General features: G+C 40.9%; 1 protein-coding gene across 2 annotated transcripts in view; it reads left to right on the top strand.

Annotated features, from left to right (window-relative positions):
• The first annotated feature begins 726 nt into the window (after positions 1–726).
• CCDC25 (coiled-coil domain containing 25) overlaps positions 727–17,339 on the top strand; it is a 42,080-nt gene continuing 25,467 nt past the window's right edge. The window contains exons 1-4 of one of the 2 annotated variants that reach the window (XM_045774019.2): positions 727–858; positions 5,953–6,000; positions 10,336–10,375; positions 15,515–15,566. In XM_045774019.2, coding sequence (XP_045629975.1) covers positions 831–858; positions 5,953–6,000; positions 10,336–10,375; positions 15,515–15,566 — 168 coding nt within the window. In that variant the 5' untranslated portion in view covers positions 727–830. Of the gene's footprint in view, positions 859–5,952; positions 6,001–8,143; positions 8,163–10,335; positions 10,376–15,514; positions 15,567–17,339 lie in introns of those variants that run through there. The other variant, XM_045774020.2, reaches the window with a different exon arrangement.

A 17,339-nucleotide genomic window follows, 5' to 3' on the forward strand; every position in this document is an offset into this window, starting at 1 on the left:
GCAGTTAGATTTCTGAGGTTCATTGGTTTGGAATTCGCCCTATCACCCAGGTAATAGATGGCCGATCTTAGATTTAAGGGCAGAACAGGCCTGAGTCCAAACCCCAAGAAGCATATGCCTCTGGGGAATATCATTAACAAATCACTTTAGTTGAGCGCTCAGTATGTTCTAAACCCTTTACGCCTGTTAACTTACTTAACCTTAGCAAAATAACCTATGAATTAGTTGCTCTATTCATCTTCATTTTGCAGATCAGGTAATGAAGCACAGAATGTGCCCAACAAACGCCTTACAAGTGGTGGAGCTAGAATATGAATAGTGGAAGAATTTGAGTTCATTTCAAAATAAAATGACCTCCTACAACGTGCCAAGTACTGTGATTGGCGCGGTGAACCCCTGTCTGTGAAGAAGGCAAATGGTTTCTGTTGTCAGGGAGCCCATCATGGGGGTGATGGGTAGCAGACAACAGATAAACCTCAAGATAAGACCGCCCACTCGGTGGAGATTCTAAAAATAAAGTCGGCCAAAGGCATTTTTCTTTTAAGAAGATGGAATTTCCCCGCTGCCTTTTCCAACCACGAATTGTCCTAGCTCCATCTTCTTTCCTTCTTCAACCCCCCAATGAATCCCATTAGCCCGCCTGCACCCCTCCTTCCCCGCCGCCAGGATTAAAGATGGCCCCTACGGGCTGGCGTTATGACGCGGCCCGACGTCCGCCGGAAGTGCGCGAGGAGTTCCGGGGAGCAGGCGGCCTCCGCGCTCTGGTATCCTGAGCTAGGGAGTTGAGTGCGGCTGTTGCGCGCTGGAGTCGCTGCACCGCTGCCGGGATCATGGTGTTCTACTTTACCAGCAACAGCGGTGAGTGGGTACCGTGACCTCCTCCGTCCCTGCTCGACAGCGGGGCTCCGAAGCCGGGACCCCCAAGCTGCTGTTCTGCCTGAACTTCATCCTAAAGCTGCTCCTCCTCGACGGTGCTTCTTCCTGCGCCCTTTCGGTCCCCACGTTGTGTCCGTCCCTGTCGTCCCCGTATGCCCCTTGTCAGGGCCTGGGGGAGTGTAGGTGGACCTTCACCCCTGCTGTCTTTGTATCTGGGAGTTCTGGTCCCTCGGAAAGACCTCCCTTCGCTACCTGTGGGCCTTTTCACACCCCCGTCCCAGGTCTCACTCCCACCTCCTTGGCCTTTATTCTGGCTGCGTCCAGGTAATTACCCACTTTGAGGAAGAAAGGAGATACCTGCCAACCACACTGCCTTCCAGGAAGTGCGCCCTACCCTTTTAGGATAGCGTTGTAGGTCCTGGAATGTAACAGAAAACGGTAAAGAGACCGTGGAGTGGCGGTACAGCCACTCACTGGGCAGACTTGAGGTCCCAGATCTCAAAAATTGACATGTGATAGTGTTTCTGATTTGTTTTTTGGCAGCCAAGGAAGGGGTGCTTTTAGTTCCCAGGAAATGCTATGTCTTGACCTCGTTTTTTCTGCTTATATTGTTCCTTTGCCTGATCAATCCCATTAACTCCCATAAGACAGCTCTGACCCATCTTTTACAAATGCCTCTCCCAACCTAACTCCCACCCAGAGATTGCTTAGCTAAACCTCTTTGGGGGACCCCCTTAACACTCCGTGTGTATCTTTGGTATTGCTCTTGTCATATGGTATTAAGTGCTATCTGCTTAATCTAGAGTGTAAGCTTCTTGAGGACAGGGGCAGGATCTCCTTGTTTCCCTAGTCTAGTGCCTGGCTCATAGTAGTTAATAACTGCTTGTTGAATAAACTAATGGTATTTTTTGACTTAGTCATAGCACATACTATTCTGTTGTTGCTCTGCTTGCTTGTTAAGCGTTGAGATTTAGGCAAAACTAGTCCCATGTTGTTGAATAGGGTGATACTTTCTCTAAAAATGAGAACATTAAGGCCCAGGGAATTTGCTCACAGACAGCCCCCCTTCCTATTCCATCACACTGTCACATCTCATTATTTTCTTCAGTAGTCTACACTTCCACAGTGTGCCATAAGCCATTTCTCTGCCTTTATAGATTTGGTTTGTCTTACCCTTTCTATTAAAATTACCAGAAACAATTCACACTAGCCTGAAAAGTCGTTATAGGCCCCTAATAGCATCCTCCCTCTTTTTTGTTTGCTCACTCTCTCATAACCCCAACATCTCTTTTTAGCTTTTCCGCTCATGAGAGTTCTCAGCAACATCCATATAAGCCCAACAATGGAATAAAAAATTCAGGCAGGGTGTATAGGTACTACATGTATTTTATGTTAGTTGCTTTATTCTCCTCAAAGCCATTCTAAATTCTTTGAGCATTATTCATACTTACACAGATACCCATAGCATAACAGTGCTTCAGATTATGGGTTGTATTTTTGTCATTGGCTTCCATTATAAGGTCAGAACTGCTTCCTTTTGGGAAAATATTTGGCCTTTAAGTCTAACAAAAATGCACTTGGGCAGCAAGTCTTTTAAAATTGCAAAGGGGGTGCCTGGGTGGCTCAGTCGGCTAAGTGTCTGCCTTCAGCTAGGTCATAATTCCAGGGTCCTGGGATCGAGCCCCATATTGGGCTCCCTCCTCGGCAGGGATCCTGCTTCTTCCTCTCCCTTTGGCCCTCTCCCTCTCTCATGCGCTCTTTCTCCCTCTCTCAAATAGATAAATAAAATCTTTAAAAAATAAAATTTAAAGTTAATGGAAAAATTATAACGTTGTCAGTAAAGTAGTAGTAAAACTTTAACATATTCCATTAAAGAAAACATCTTGAACATACAAAATCTTCAGGAAATGACTTCATATAGTTAGCCAAGCTTTTCAACCAACTTAGGGTTTACTGTATAAAAACTTTAAATTTTTAAATGGGGAGAAAATCTCAATACAAAGTTATTGCCTTTCCATTTAAAATTAGTATCAGACTAAAATCTCTTCAACTTTATTCGTGTTCCATGCTCTGTCATAATGGAATAATGAAACATTAGCCTTACTGCATTTCCACTGTCAAATTCAAGACTATCTGATGTATGGACCCACAAAGTATCTGCACTTGGCTCATTAAGTCCACCAGTACTTTTAGTACCTTTTACTCGCATCTACCTCAATTATAGGTAATTGTTATGTAAATTATGAAATTATCACAGAGCCTCTCAAATTGCTAAAACTGAATCCCGGTACCTTTAAGATGACTAGTTTCCATACTAATCAACCCTGTTCTTTGGGCAAGAATAACAAAAGCACAAGAATAAATCAATTTACTTTTCTTTTATCCCTATTAACATATACAAGAACTTCATTCAGATTTCTTGCTCAGGGGCGCCTGGGTGGCACAGCGGTTAAGCGTCTGCCTTCAGCTCAGGGCGTGATCCCGGCGATCTGGGATCGAGCCCCACATCAGGCTCTTCAGATATGAGCCTGCTTCTTCCTCTCCCACTCCCCCTGCTTGTGTTCCCTCTCTCGCTGGCTGTCTCTCTCTCTGTTGAATAAATAAATAAAATCTTTAAAAAAAAAAAAAAAGATTTCTTGCTCAGCAGTCATGCTCCTTTTTATTTTGAATTTTCTATTTTGACTAATTTCAGTCTTTCAGAAAAGTTACAAGAATGATAAAAGATTTCCCTTAAAACCTCTCAGATTCCCCAAATTCTAACATTTGAGGTTCTTTCTCTTCATCTCCCCCTCTCTCCACATATGTGCACGGGCACGCTCACACACATACACACACACATACACAAATTTTTTCTTGAGCCATTTGTTGGTAAGTCACATTTTACCCCTAAATACTTCAGGGTTTTTTTCCCCCTAAAATCAAAGATGTTCTATTATCAAAAAGCATTCCTCATTATCAAAACTAGGAAATTAACATTGCAGCAATACTTTTATCTAATCAGCTTTTATTCAGTTTTCTTTAGTGTCCTAATAATGCATTTATTACAAAGGAACATTACAAATCATTGTTGCATTCAGTTGTCATTCATTCCTCTTTGGCCTGTTCTGATCTGGAGCAGTTGCTCAGTCTTCGTCTTTCATGATGCTGTTGTTGAAGAATTATTTTGTAGAATGCCCCCTCAGTTTGCATTTGAGTTATGTTCGTAATCACCTCATCTTATAAGTCAACCCTCCAAACAATTGTCTGTCACTCTCCTGGCTGTAATTTGGATGGCTTAGCCTGCACAAACGGCTTTATTTTATTATAATCATTTGAAAAATTACTTTGGTTCTGATTACAAAAACCATCTATACATTTGGTAAGCGAGCTAGCCAAGGTAAGTATTGTTAACAGTTATATGTATATCTTCCTATACATATAAAGAAAATAGGTGCATATATTAAGCATATAGTTGTAAACATGTTTATACAACAATATTCATTTTTTACAAATTGGATCTTGCTGTGTGTATACAAAAATACTGTTAATTTAATTTCTGTCTTTTCAGTGGGTACGTGTATTTTGTTTATGGACGTTCTGCAGTGTGTTTAACCAGTCTTAATTAATGAGTGTTTAGGTTATAAAAAGAACATCATTACTTGATAGAGTAATTATAGTATATACTTAGTGGTGACATTGCAGGATCAAAGAACTTACACAAAGAATAATGCTAGGTTGTGCAGAAACCATCTGAAATGGTTTTATTCCTGCACTTCTAGCATTTGTTATAATGGGTGTTCTGGCTACACTAAGGCCTTACCGAGCTAATGTAATGCTCAATTAACTATAGACAGGTATTTCTGTCAACTAGTCAATGCAAATATTCTCTCCTTTCCAGATAGTTCTCTCAACCACTTCCAAGTAATTTTGGATTGTGGTCATTAGAACTGTTGACTGAAGGAAATGGGATTTTCCCTCCCCACGAGAAGGCAACTATGATTGATAATTTAAGAAGCTTCTCATTACTTGAAAGTACAGGCAATTTATTTAAGAATTTAAGAATTTATGCATGAGAGTGCTGCCCCCTGGGTTCCAGAGCTCCACTCACATGTACTCGGTCTGTGCTCTGGAGTGACAGCCAACAAGCTGCCCAGACTGTTAATTCAGGAGTTTAGATCCGGATGCGGGTCAAACAAGTTTTGGAAGACTAGCTTGGAAACCCAGTACCCAGATAGAATTTCACTTTCGGAAACTTAATTTTTTGTTTGACCCCAGATGGAGGATGTCTACAGTAAAAGACACTAGCTCAGTAAAGCAAATGTCATTTCCAAGGTAAGCCATACCTAGAATATTCGGTTTGGTGTAAGGCAGTGGTTCCTAACACTCACTTCACATTGGAAATAGTTGAAGATCCTTTAAAAAAACAACAGCAACAACAAAAAACACATACACCGTTGCTTATCCACCAGAGGTTTGGATTTGGTTAGTCTTAGTGGAGCTGGGACATAATTAGGTGATTCTAATGTCTAATCAGGATTCAGAGTCACTGATTTAGAAGATGTTTGAAAAACCATCTTTGCCCAGTATGGGATAGTCCACTATAATATGCAGCACACCTGGAAGATAACTAATATTGCCTAAATAAAATTATGAAAAAACTCAGCTAAGTATAGGAGCCTGTTTTTAAATGGTCAAGGTGAAGATTGTTTGTTTTTTTACTTTTTTGAAGAAGGCGAAAGTATAGGACTGAACTGGAATTGTATTGAACTATATCCCTGATGAGAGTAGGGAAGTAGCTATTCTGTAATAAGGGTCGGTAAGCTTTTCTTATTTGGGCCAGGTGGTAAGTATTTTAGACTTTGTGAGCCACATCCAGTCTCTGTAGCTTTATTCCTCCTCATTTTGTGTTTTCAACTCTTTGAAAATACAAAAGTCATTTCTTAGCATGGGGGCTGTCCAAAAAGAAGGCTGAATCTGGCCTATGGGCCATGTCTTGCCAACCCCTAATTGAAGCATTTGTCACTCATTTTCCCCATGAAGCAGTTTTATTGGGGATGAAGTTATCTAACTGTTTTTTATATTTTTGTTTTGTCTTAGTTAACTCATCTGCTTACACTATTTACATGGGAAAGGATAAATATGAAAGTAAGTTTTCAAAAGCATTTGATTTTGAAATTTCCAGCAGGTAAGTGATAATTGCCTCTTCCCCTACCCACTCCCCCCACAGTTGGTCGGATACGAGTTTTCAACTAACTACTACTAGTTAAGCCAATTATAAGGAACTCCAGTGGGTTAACTTTCCTAGAATTTAGTTATACCAAATAATTGGGGCCTATTGGACCACTCGTTGCTCATTAGAAACTTAACTTTTACTCTGAGTTTTGTGATGTCCTTTGATTTAGGATGATATGAACCAGAGGTTAACCTGTGCTAATTTATGTCAGGTAAAAATCATGTGTGACTTGGGTGAAAAGATCATTTTCTGTACGTTTTTACCACATTTAAGAGTAGAGGAAACATACTTTTAGGGTTTTTGAGGCTGAAGATGGCTCTTCTTGAGTTACGAAACGTTAACAATTTTTTTAAACTTTGTTGCTTACTCTCCTCAGAATGAAAGACATTATTCTATACTGTACACATTGATGGAACTAAAACAGAAATTTACAAAAAATACCAGTATTCTTTGCTATGTCCTCTTTTCTGTTTTATTTTTGAAAAGCTAAACTCAACCAGCTGAATTTATTTTTTGACCTACTAATCAATGTGAATGAAAGTTTAAAAGGGGAAACTGCTTTAGGGGATGGCCTTCTGACTGCCAGAGGGAGGAGGGAGACAAAAGCGAAGTTGAACTTTCTTACTCTGGAGCGGTGAGTTGACAGCACTGCCCCTTGGGGTGTGGAGCATTGAGCTGAGGGAGAAAAGATCTGCAACAGTGGAGCTTGGAGACCTGACAGAACCACTCTTCTTCAAGCTTGGAGAAAACACAGTGGCTCTTCTCACAGGAGTAGTGTAATGGTTTGGAAAAGAGCGCTTTGTAGTCAGGCTCATCTGGGTTAAAATCCTAGCTCTTAGCAGATGAGCTCAGTTCACCTCTCTGAACCTCACATTGCTGAGATGTAAGAGGAGGTTCATGGGCCAGGATCTGCCTTGCAGGGCTGTGACGGTTTCCCCAGGGCCAGCTCCTCCCTCTCCTGGGACCGCTCCAGGGCTGGGTGACTGCCTCAGTAGTCTGAGAGCTGGCCAATTCCCTACAATTACTTTTCTTTAACCTCCAGGTATTGCTCCCCCCCCCACCCCCCCGCAAAACCATAGTCTGTTCTAGGTGCAATTTGAAACTGACAACAGTTTAAACTTGATTCTTTAAAAGAGGCAAATAGAACATTCTTCAGTATGAGACATTGGACATGAATGAAATAAATAAAGCAAAATATGAGCGGTAATGTTAAATATTACTTAGTATATATAGATATATAACTATAGTTAACACATATTTAATATAACATACAATGCAATATGTATAAAATATGTAATGCGATATATGTAATAGCTGTGTAAATAAATATAGTTATTATTCAGATCTATATAAACGGTTTAGAACTTTGCAACAATACTGGTTGCCATAAAGCAGAATCAGAATAAGCAAGACTATTACATCCTATCCAAGAGAAAAAAAACAACAGAATAAAATAATTTTTTAAACAGTTTTTCCTTATAATGAATTTATGACGTCATCTCTGGTGTGACTTAATGGAGAAGCAGCCTGCCGTGGATTAATCCTTGAGTGTTCTCTTCCTCCTAGTAACTCATACATCATCATAGGTAATTTGTATTCTTTCGATAGCATCCTCCTGATGAATGTGGCTGAGAAGGGGATGCCATCTCTTTGTATAACATTGAGCAAGGAGGCACGGTTAGAACCGGTCCTGCTTATCTACAGGAGATACGGATCCACACCTGATCAAATCTGCTTTTCTTTCTACCCCATCAAGGATGCAAGCCCAAGACTTAGGTTACTGAGAAGCATCTAAAGGAGAGCTGCTCCATAGGGTTGTGTGGGTTTTGCACTGTGTGACTCTGGGCAGGGAACTTTATTTCTTACAATGAAGGACTGCCTTGAACCCGCTTCCTACTGATGGCTCCCAGTGGGACTGACCTAAGGCAGCTGTGCCAGGGACGTTCCCACCATGTCTCTATTTTCCTTCCATTTTAGTGTACTATTTGCTGGGGCTGATCTGCGTGAGGCCATATGCCAGTGTCTCTGAGCAGCCAAAGACGAAGATGTAGTCTGTGCTTTCGCAGCATAAAAGGTAGAGAGGCGCACGCAAAAACAAATAATGGGTCATTTTGCTGTGAATCTAAAAAGTGAAACCTATTTTAAAAAGTAGGGGCGAGGGGCGCCTGGGTGGCACAGTCCTTAAGCGCCTGCCTTCGGCTCAGGGCGTGATCCCGGCGTTCTGGGATCGAGCCCCGCATCGGGCTCCTCCACTGGGAGCCTGCTTCTTCATCTCCCACTCCCCCTGCTTGTGTTCCCTCTCTCGCTGGCTGTCTCTCTCTGTCAAATAAATAAATAAAAATCTTAAAAAAAAAAAAAAAGTAGGGGTGAAATGAAGCAATGTAAATAAGTGCTGTAGCAGTAGAGGGGGCAGAGAGTAAATGATTGGGAGAGAATCAAGAAGGCTTCATGGAGGAGGGTTAGGATGGGCTTGATTATAGCCCATTTAAAGGAATGTCCGTTGTAGAAACTTGTATCTACAGATATAAATCTAGATACACAATTTATGCCTACTGATGGAAATTTAGATTCTTTCCAGAGCCCCTGGAGTGGTGTTTTGCTGTCATTAAAATGTATGTAGAAAAAATTCTGTGTGTAGAACATATTTTCCCCACGTCTACTTGGAGTCATTTGGAGGTATCAGGTTTCCTAGTCTGCTTTGTAAGAAAGGCATTACATTTTTAAAGCGCCCCGTTCTCTAGTGCTCCTAGCACTTCATATTTATTTATAGTAGCCTTGATGACTTCAGACAAATGACTAGATGGAACATAAATGAATTTTTAATTGAAGAGTTTACTTTCACTAAAAAGCTTTCAGATGTTTTCTTTTTATTAGCCAGCAGGTGTCACCAGGGAGCCAAACATTGCCTGACTGAGGCAAAGAGGTTTTTTTTTTTATATTTCCCTTTGCTTTTTTTTGATTACTTGTTGGCTATTGGCTCAGCTTCCTGTTTAAGCTAGTAGAAAGCCCTTCAGAAAATTTATGGTGCCTGTGGTTTCTGAGAGTACCTCATCCAAGATTTATTATCCTTTTGTTTTTCTGGAAAATGAATACCATTCAAGTTAGATAGATTATACTTTCTTGGGTACATTTTAAATCATATCAATCATTTTGTTTACCTTACAACTTTTAGCCTTGTGTCTAATACTTTAAATAATGCTTTTGTATTAAACACAATTTCTAATTATTAACATGGCTCTTGAAAGTGTATATTGATATTACCTTTCTGTAGTGATATATATTATTAGCCTTAAAATGTATAAGTATACATTTTGGACTAATAGTTCACCTTTTATAAATATGCTTGAAAGAAATAATCAGGAATATAGACATATTGATTTTAAAAATATTTACTGAAGCATTTATAATTAAAAACAACCCAAATGTGAACAGTAGAAAAGTTTATTCACATGATAGAATTAAGTAGTCATTGTTTCCAAGGAACTTTTTCATTTTTTGTTTTACTTTGATCTAACAAATACATAACTTAAAAATTCAAATAGTAACAGAATGCGTTTCATAAAAACATCAGTTTTTCACCCTATCCTTTCCAATATCCCTGTTCCATCCCACAGAGACAGTTTTAACTTCTAGCTTTTTCTTCTATTTTATAATTCTTTTGGTATGTGACAGAATTTTAGGTGGTTTTTGTTTCCTTTTTTATACTTCTGGTGGTTATTTTATCTTCTAATGTTCTACAATTTTATAATTGAGAGGTCTTTTGTAAAAAATAAAATGCAGTCCACTGATTAGCAAAAACATTTTAACAAATAAGTTTCTTACAGTGAATCCTTTTTCTAAGACCTCATCTAACTTCTTAGCTGCTGTAATTTGAAATTCTCCTACCTTTTAATAGAAATATCATTGAATCATCGAGCCTTACATCGAAAACCGGGGATGTACTGTATGGTGACTAACATAATATAATAAAAAATCATTATTAAAATAAAAAAAAAATATATCATTGAAGTTTCTTATAAGTATTATTATAAAAATAATAATTATTATGATGGCCCAAATGTAAAAACCAATTTATAATTTTTTCCCATGTATTTTCAAGTATCAAAGCCTTTCCTCCATTAAGGGAGAGAAACAGTTGTGGAAAGGCTTGGTATATCTCTACTCCCCAGCTTACTGTAAACTCTGGCATATTTTCATTTGACAGGTATTTTTTAACCTTTTCTTTGTTTTCTTGTTTCTCACTATAGATGAAGATCTAATAAAGCATGGCTGGCCTGAAGATATTTGGTAAGTAACAATTTTGGTTCTGCCTTCTTTTTTTTTTTTTTTTTTTTTTTTAAAGATTTTATTTATTTATTTGACAGAGATAGAGACAGCCAGCGAGAGAGGGAACACAAGCAGGGGGAGCGGGAGAGGAAGAAGCAGGCTCATAGCGGAGGAGCCTGATGTGGGGCTCGATCCCATAACGCCGGGATCACGCCCTGAGCTGAAGGCAGACGCTTAACCGCTGTGCCACCCAGGCGCCCCTTGGTTCTGCCTTCTATGCCTTGTTTACTTTCTTAGATTTGGCCAACCACCTGACCTTTATGATGAAACCTAGAACTCATGCTTTGCATTTTGTTTATGAATGGTCCGTGGTAAGTTGCTGCCTGCCAGCTCCCTTCACTTATAATTGCCACGTAAACTGGGGATGACATCTTAGGGCTGGATCTCAGGCCTGACCATGGAGGCCTCTGGAACGTAGGCTTTCTTCTTTAACCTCACGTATGTCATCTCATAGTGGGCTAGTGAGACCACTTCACTCACACACTCAGGCCGCTTTTGACAAAGGACAGATGAGGGCTTCACAAGTAGCAATGAGGAAAATAGACAGAAGCTTCTGTGTAGACGGAGTAGAGCATCTGACCAGGTCCAGCTTTAAAGAAAACACAGACTGGGTTCCCTTTGTCTTCTCAACTCCCTCACGAGGTTAGCCCCATCTTGATCCAGCCGCTACTCCTTCTTTCTAAAATATTTTCTGGAAATTTAAAAAATAATAATTATACTTCCTTCACCTGCTTCCAAGATAATTTATTTTTGTTGCTCACAAAACCCAGCCCAAAAAACGATGACCAATGAACAAAAAACTCCTTCATTGTAGTTGAATTCTTCTCTTTTTCTAACTGCCTTAGAATGCCATATGGGCATTTCTACCACTCAGACCTTGAACCTTTTAGGAGGACATGGACTCCCATGACTTTCACGTAACATTCTCGGGCTCAGTTTGCTTTCCCTTTCTGTCTTCAGCTCCTACTCTTGTGATGTGTCTCTCCTGGAACCTAATTCTATATATAGAGCGGGGTGTGGTCTCTACAACACTAAACACCACGCCCCCCCCCCCCATCAAATGCTGTCCCTGAAGATAAGCACACAGATCCTGTTTGCTTTAACGGTAGTAATAATGAACACTTACTGAATACCTAACTATATGCCAAGTACCAGTAGATGTTTACTTTATTAATACATTTAATTTCACAGTAGCTCTGTAAAAGAGTTACTGGTGTTATGCCCATTTTCAGATGAGGAAACTAAGGCTAAGGGAAATAGATGTGCTCTGGTTGTTGCTGGCTGGGGAGCCGGCTCTAGTTCTGAATGACCAATTTTTTTCTTCCCTTCAGCTGCTGCTCTCTGGCTACGGGTGACTTCTTTCGTCCCTCAGGCCATTGCTGCAGCTCTCTCTGGACCTCTTTTCTCCAAGTATGGGCCTGGATCCTTCACTCAGTTCCGTAGAGAGAGAGAGGTTAGGCACTTGTTGGAAGGGCTGCTTGAGTTTCAATAAAGTGGACAGCATGTGAGATTAACTTAAGCTCTCCCCAGATATGGCCATCCTCAGACCCCCCCTCCCCTGCCAGGCCCAGCTGCAGGTACCCACCAAAGGGCGCCTTCTCTCTTGCTCCAGCCTACCCCATTATGGAGGGGCTAATTCATGACATAGAGGAAACGCTTTCCTGTCTGTCCTCTCTAAAGTCCACACTCCAGGCACAATAAACCTGAGGAATTTTAAAGTCTTTTTTTTTTTAATTCCCCCCCCCCCCATTTCAGCACAGTGGCCTATCTTCTGAACTCAAATATCAAGTGTCATCCAGGTGGACACTACTTGGTATCCCCTTCCCTCGGGTGGGCAGTTTGCACGGCCGAGGGCCTCTGGATTGAGTGCCGCTTACCTTCCCGGAACTCCAGACTATAAGCCTCGTGAGGACGAAGATCACTTTGTTTACTACCGCATCCCATTACCTACCATAGGACCTGGCCCGTCGTACACGTTCAGTAAAAATTAACTAACTCTCTGCCTCTCCAGCAATGATCTCTACTGGACATTTCTTCACGAAAGCTGCATTCTGTTATCTCCATTTTGAGCACCTGTCCCTGAGCTGGATTATTTCAGTTGTCCTTAAAGCCCAGAGATCTGTCAGGGAGATTAGAATGGCCACGTCTGTTACGTAGTTATCTGCTGTGAATTTGTAACATGTCAGTTTTGAGGCATAAATACCTGCTTAGTAAAGGTTACATTTTCAGATGCACCACAAAAGTCAATTTACCACAGCCTTTTAAACCCTGACTTTTTTTTTTTAATTAAATAAGTGGAAGAGAAATTTCTGATTCACAACCTACACCCTCTGTGTTCTGAGTTGGGTTTTTTATTTCATTATGGTTGGCAGTCTCCTGGACCGGTTCCTGCTGTTGAACCAAATGGGTGTCTATAGCTACCTTGTTACCCATCTTGACACCCTGGACATTAATGACTGTTGTTGAAAGTGATTGACTTTCACTTTCAGAAGCTATTCGAGGCCTAATGTGAGGTAGAATAGCCAGCCCCAAATTTCAAGACTGTTTTGTCGGTCCTGGAAACATTCCTGGGCAGGCTAGGAATGATTCAGTTGATCGACATTCCAGGGCAATTTTTCATCCTGGTTCGCTCTGAGGTAAACTTTGGAACTTTACTGGTGTGACTATCAGCATCTGAGTTTATACCAGGAAACCTTCTGAGGCACCTTGAAGCAAAGGATTTTCCCAGGGCTAAATGAGAATGGGACTGAATTTATCTTTAAACAAAAGAAAATAGAGATAGTGTGTGTTTACTGCTTCCAAATTCCCTAATGAACAGTATTTCCAGGGACCCCACTTTAGGGAGTTAAATAACTCAGCTTCTGGGGCGCCTGGGTGGCGCAGTCGTTAAGCGTCTGCCTTCAGCTCAGGGCGTGATCCCGGCGTTCTGGGATCGAGCCTCACATCAGGCTCCTCCGCTGGGAGCCTGCTTCTTCCTCTCCCACTCCCCCTGCTTGTGTTCCCTCTCTCGCTGGCTGTCTCTGTCACATAAATAAAATCTTAAAAAAAAAAAAAATAACTCCGCTTCTGAGGGCCTGCATGTCTGCATCCCTCGGTCACTGATGCTCATTTATTGAGCTTTCTAGTCTCTGCATCCGGTAAAGAAAACAGTGATGAAGTAGAGAGAGAGGAAGATAACACGGACAAGAAGGAACTGGGAACTACTGGGCATAATTTAAACTTTTTGGAGTAAGCATTTTAGAAGGTTTGGAAAGGCTTTTTAAGGGAACTTGCTCACAATAGTTTGTTTACAGAGCTGGCTTTTTCGTTTGTTTTTACAATTGAACCAAAGCCCCATACTACCCCGCGTTCCCGTGCCCTTATAGAGAGAGGTATACCCACCGGCCTGGAGTTGGTCTGTGTATCAGCAGTGATATATTCCCATGTGGGTTTTGAGGTTTTGACTACTTATGTATCACTCCATGAGATGTATATTGAATTATTTGTGTGTTTTCTTTTGACAAAATTCCATATCAGAGACCTTTCTTAAGAAAAATCAGAATACAGTCGAGCTACTGTGGGTATGTAGGAAAGAGTTGCTGTAAATAGAGAACTGGCTTAAAACAAGTTGGAATGGGAGAAGTTACTTCTCAGCTGAACGGGCTTCCTAATGGGGTCTTTTCCTAAGATCCTGAAAGAGGGTAATGAGATACATAATTTCTAGATTTGCAAAAACACATATTTTTCAGTGGAAAGAGCCAAGCTGAAGACGATAATCAGTAGGAATCTCTTATATGGGAATGTGTATGAATAAATAAACCAGTTGGGGAAAAATAAATCAACGTCCACTTCTGGCTAGCAGTAAAGGTTAATAATAGAATCTAGAGTCATCATAGACTGCCAAAAATGTGTAATATTTTTCTGTATCCAAAGTGACTAACAAGATGCTTAACTTGTTGAAGAGGCACTAGGAACACCATAATCTTAACAGTTATATAGAACCACGCTGTCTGCATCTTGCACTAGGTGTGAGTGTGTGACCATTTTCACCTCTGAAAGATACATAATGCTAAGAAAATGTCTAGAGAAAATTGTAATGGGATATAGTGGTACCTTCTTGGGTTTTTACTGAAAACTCCAGCCTGCAAAGTTATGGACTAAGGAATAGATGACTACAGTTAACAGAATCTCGAAGTGTGACTATCAGTGTTACTGTTGTTTGGTACTCGAATCCCGGGGGTGTCTCTGGACACTGGAAAGGGAAAAAGTCAACTTTATTTGGTGAATTATAAATATGAAAAACTTAATATCTCAAAACATTAGACTAGGTGAGGAATTAAGTTTAGAAGGATTTTATTAAATTGGTGGATGATAGAGCCTTCATAAATGGTAAGTTTAGGACATTGGGATGGGAGGGCATTCCAAATGTTTTTAGGACAATATCATAAAGGGCAGCCCCCATGCTTTCCCAGAAGGCCTGTATTAGTGCCATTGTCAGATGTGAGGCAGGGTGAATTGTTGGTCTGACCCATTTTATGACTCTTCAAACTCTGTGCTTTTCTTTGGATTGTTTTGCCATCGCTTGAAACTTAGGATGTCCCAAACCAAACCCCTCATCTTTTTTCTCAAATTGGTGTTTTCTCCAGCTGTAAAGTATTTCTCTCTGTGGTCCTCCCAGTCTCCCAGGCTTGCACCACCACAGTCTTGATGACTTCTTTGGTTCCTTTCTCTCCTCACCTGAAATTCTTTTCCCTGTGCTTTCTCTAAGTCCTGTGCTTCCGTCAGGGACCCTCTAAACCTCAGTCCATCAGTGAAGCCTTTGGTCATGGATAGCTCTTTCTCACTGGAAAAATCACCCTTTCCAGGGCATTTCCATTTATTGTCTCTCGTGTTCATCTTGGCACTTAGTCTCACACAGCTGCAGGACTTTCCATGTTTATCTTACCTCTCCCAGTTGATAGTGCCTTTGGAGGCAGTGATTGTGTTTTATACTCCCTGTGGTGCTTGGCATGCAGTAAGCACTGAGTTAATACTTTCTGGATTGGAATGCTTTAAATGCAAGGGGCCTGAGGAGATGGTTGTCTTGTACCTCTTGCTAAAAGTGGTTTTCATTCTTTGTAGGTTTCATGTGGACAAACTCTCTTCGGCTCATGTATACCTTCGATTACATAAGGTAACTGGATTTAAACACGGACTCATGACTTTTTCTCTCGTGATGAGCATCCAATCTTGCCCTCTATCCTTTTTTTGCAGTTTAAATTGCTTAAAGTAATAAATACGTACAACAGTTGAAAAATTAGCAATGAAGAGATGTCTTACCCCTGACCCGGAAAATCACTAAGGGAAAGTCTGGTGATTTTTAGATACTTGGAAGGGGGCATTGCACATATACCCCAGCTAGAACCACTGCCCCCCACTGCCGTATTTGTCCTCCCAGTTCAGCCGTGTGGTTTGTCACCTCTGCTTTCTCTCCCTTTCATTTCAGTTAACCATTCTGGACCTTGTGTCTTTTCCATGGAGATCGTGTGTGGTTCCTTTTTCTCACACTCATGTGATTCTCCTGCCTCACCGAGGGCAGATGTTCCCAGTTATCAGGGGCTTCTTTGGGACATTTAAAACAGCATTCTGGTAGGAAAGGGGAAAGATGCAATGTTTCCTAGTAACATAAATGCACTGGTTTTCTAATACCTTTACTTTCATATATGGTATTTTATGTAGTTGAATCGTCGAGTTTATGTACTTGCTATGTGTATTGCTTTTTTTTTTTACTGTCTTATTTTGGAATGATTTTAGATTTAGAGAGAAGTTGCAGAGGTAGTGCAGAGTTCCCATATTTACCCCGGGCCTAGTTTCCACCATTGTGAACGTCTTACATTACTATGGCTGATTTGTTAGAACCAAAAAACCAACACTGGTACATTACCGTTAACTGAACTCTGGACTTTATTTTGATTTCACCAGTTTTTCCATTACTCTCCTCCTTCTGTCCCAGGATCCAGCCCAGTGTCCCACATTGTGTTAAATTGTCTGGCTAGGCTCTGGTCTGTGATGGTTTCACACTGTGAAAGTGTGAGACTCTCCCTATTTCTCATGACCGTGACAATTTGAGACGTACTGGTCAGGTTTTTGACAGAACGGTGCTCAATTTGAGTTTATCTGATGTTTTTCTCATGGCTGGAGTTCTGGGTTTTGGAGGAAGAATAGCACAGAGGTGGAGTGTCGTCCTCATCACATCATGTCAAGCGTACATGCATTAATAGAACTTAGCACTGACGTTGCTAGCCTTCATCTCCTGGCCAGGCCCGCATTTGCCGGGATTGTCCGCTGGAGTGTTGCTTTTCTCCCCCCTCCCATACTCTGTTATTTGGAGACAAGTCACCAAGTCCAGCCCAACTCAAGGGGGTGGGGATGGAATTAAGCTCTGCTTCTTGCAGTGGGGGGAGGATTTACATATATAAGGAAGATTCACCTCTTCTCTCCTATATATTTAATACAGTAATTTATTTGTATCACTATGGACTCATATGTTTATTTTATACTCTGGGTTATAATCCCGTTCTGTATTATTTGGTTGCTGAAATTGTCTCAGCTTTGGTTGGAACTCTTTCAGCTTGGCTCCTGTGTTCCTTTGATATGCTCCTGTCCTTTTGTTTTTTTGAGCACTTCCTTACTCTCTGGCTCTCTAAGATGTTGTGGGCTCATCTTGTATTTTCCCTGCCCCAGTCCTAGAATCAGCAGGATTCTAGAGTCATCTGAATCCTTTCACTGATTCCTTTTATGGGGAATGGTATTTAGAAGCCAAGATCTCGACGTGGTGTGCCCACTGCTCCTAGAGTGTCATTGCTTCTAGGCCCTCTCAGCAGACAGAGCTAGGAACTACATACATGTCTGTATACTTACGCATGTTAGTAATTCCTATGAATCTTTGTTTCTGTGTCTCCATTTG

This window comes from Ursus americanus, chromosome 13 (assembly GCF_024610735.1).
Source record: "Ursus americanus isolate L20-20 chromosome 13, mUrsAme1.1.p, whole genome shotgun sequence".
Taxonomy (NCBI): domain Eukaryota; kingdom Metazoa; phylum Chordata; class Mammalia; order Carnivora; family Ursidae; genus Ursus; species Ursus americanus.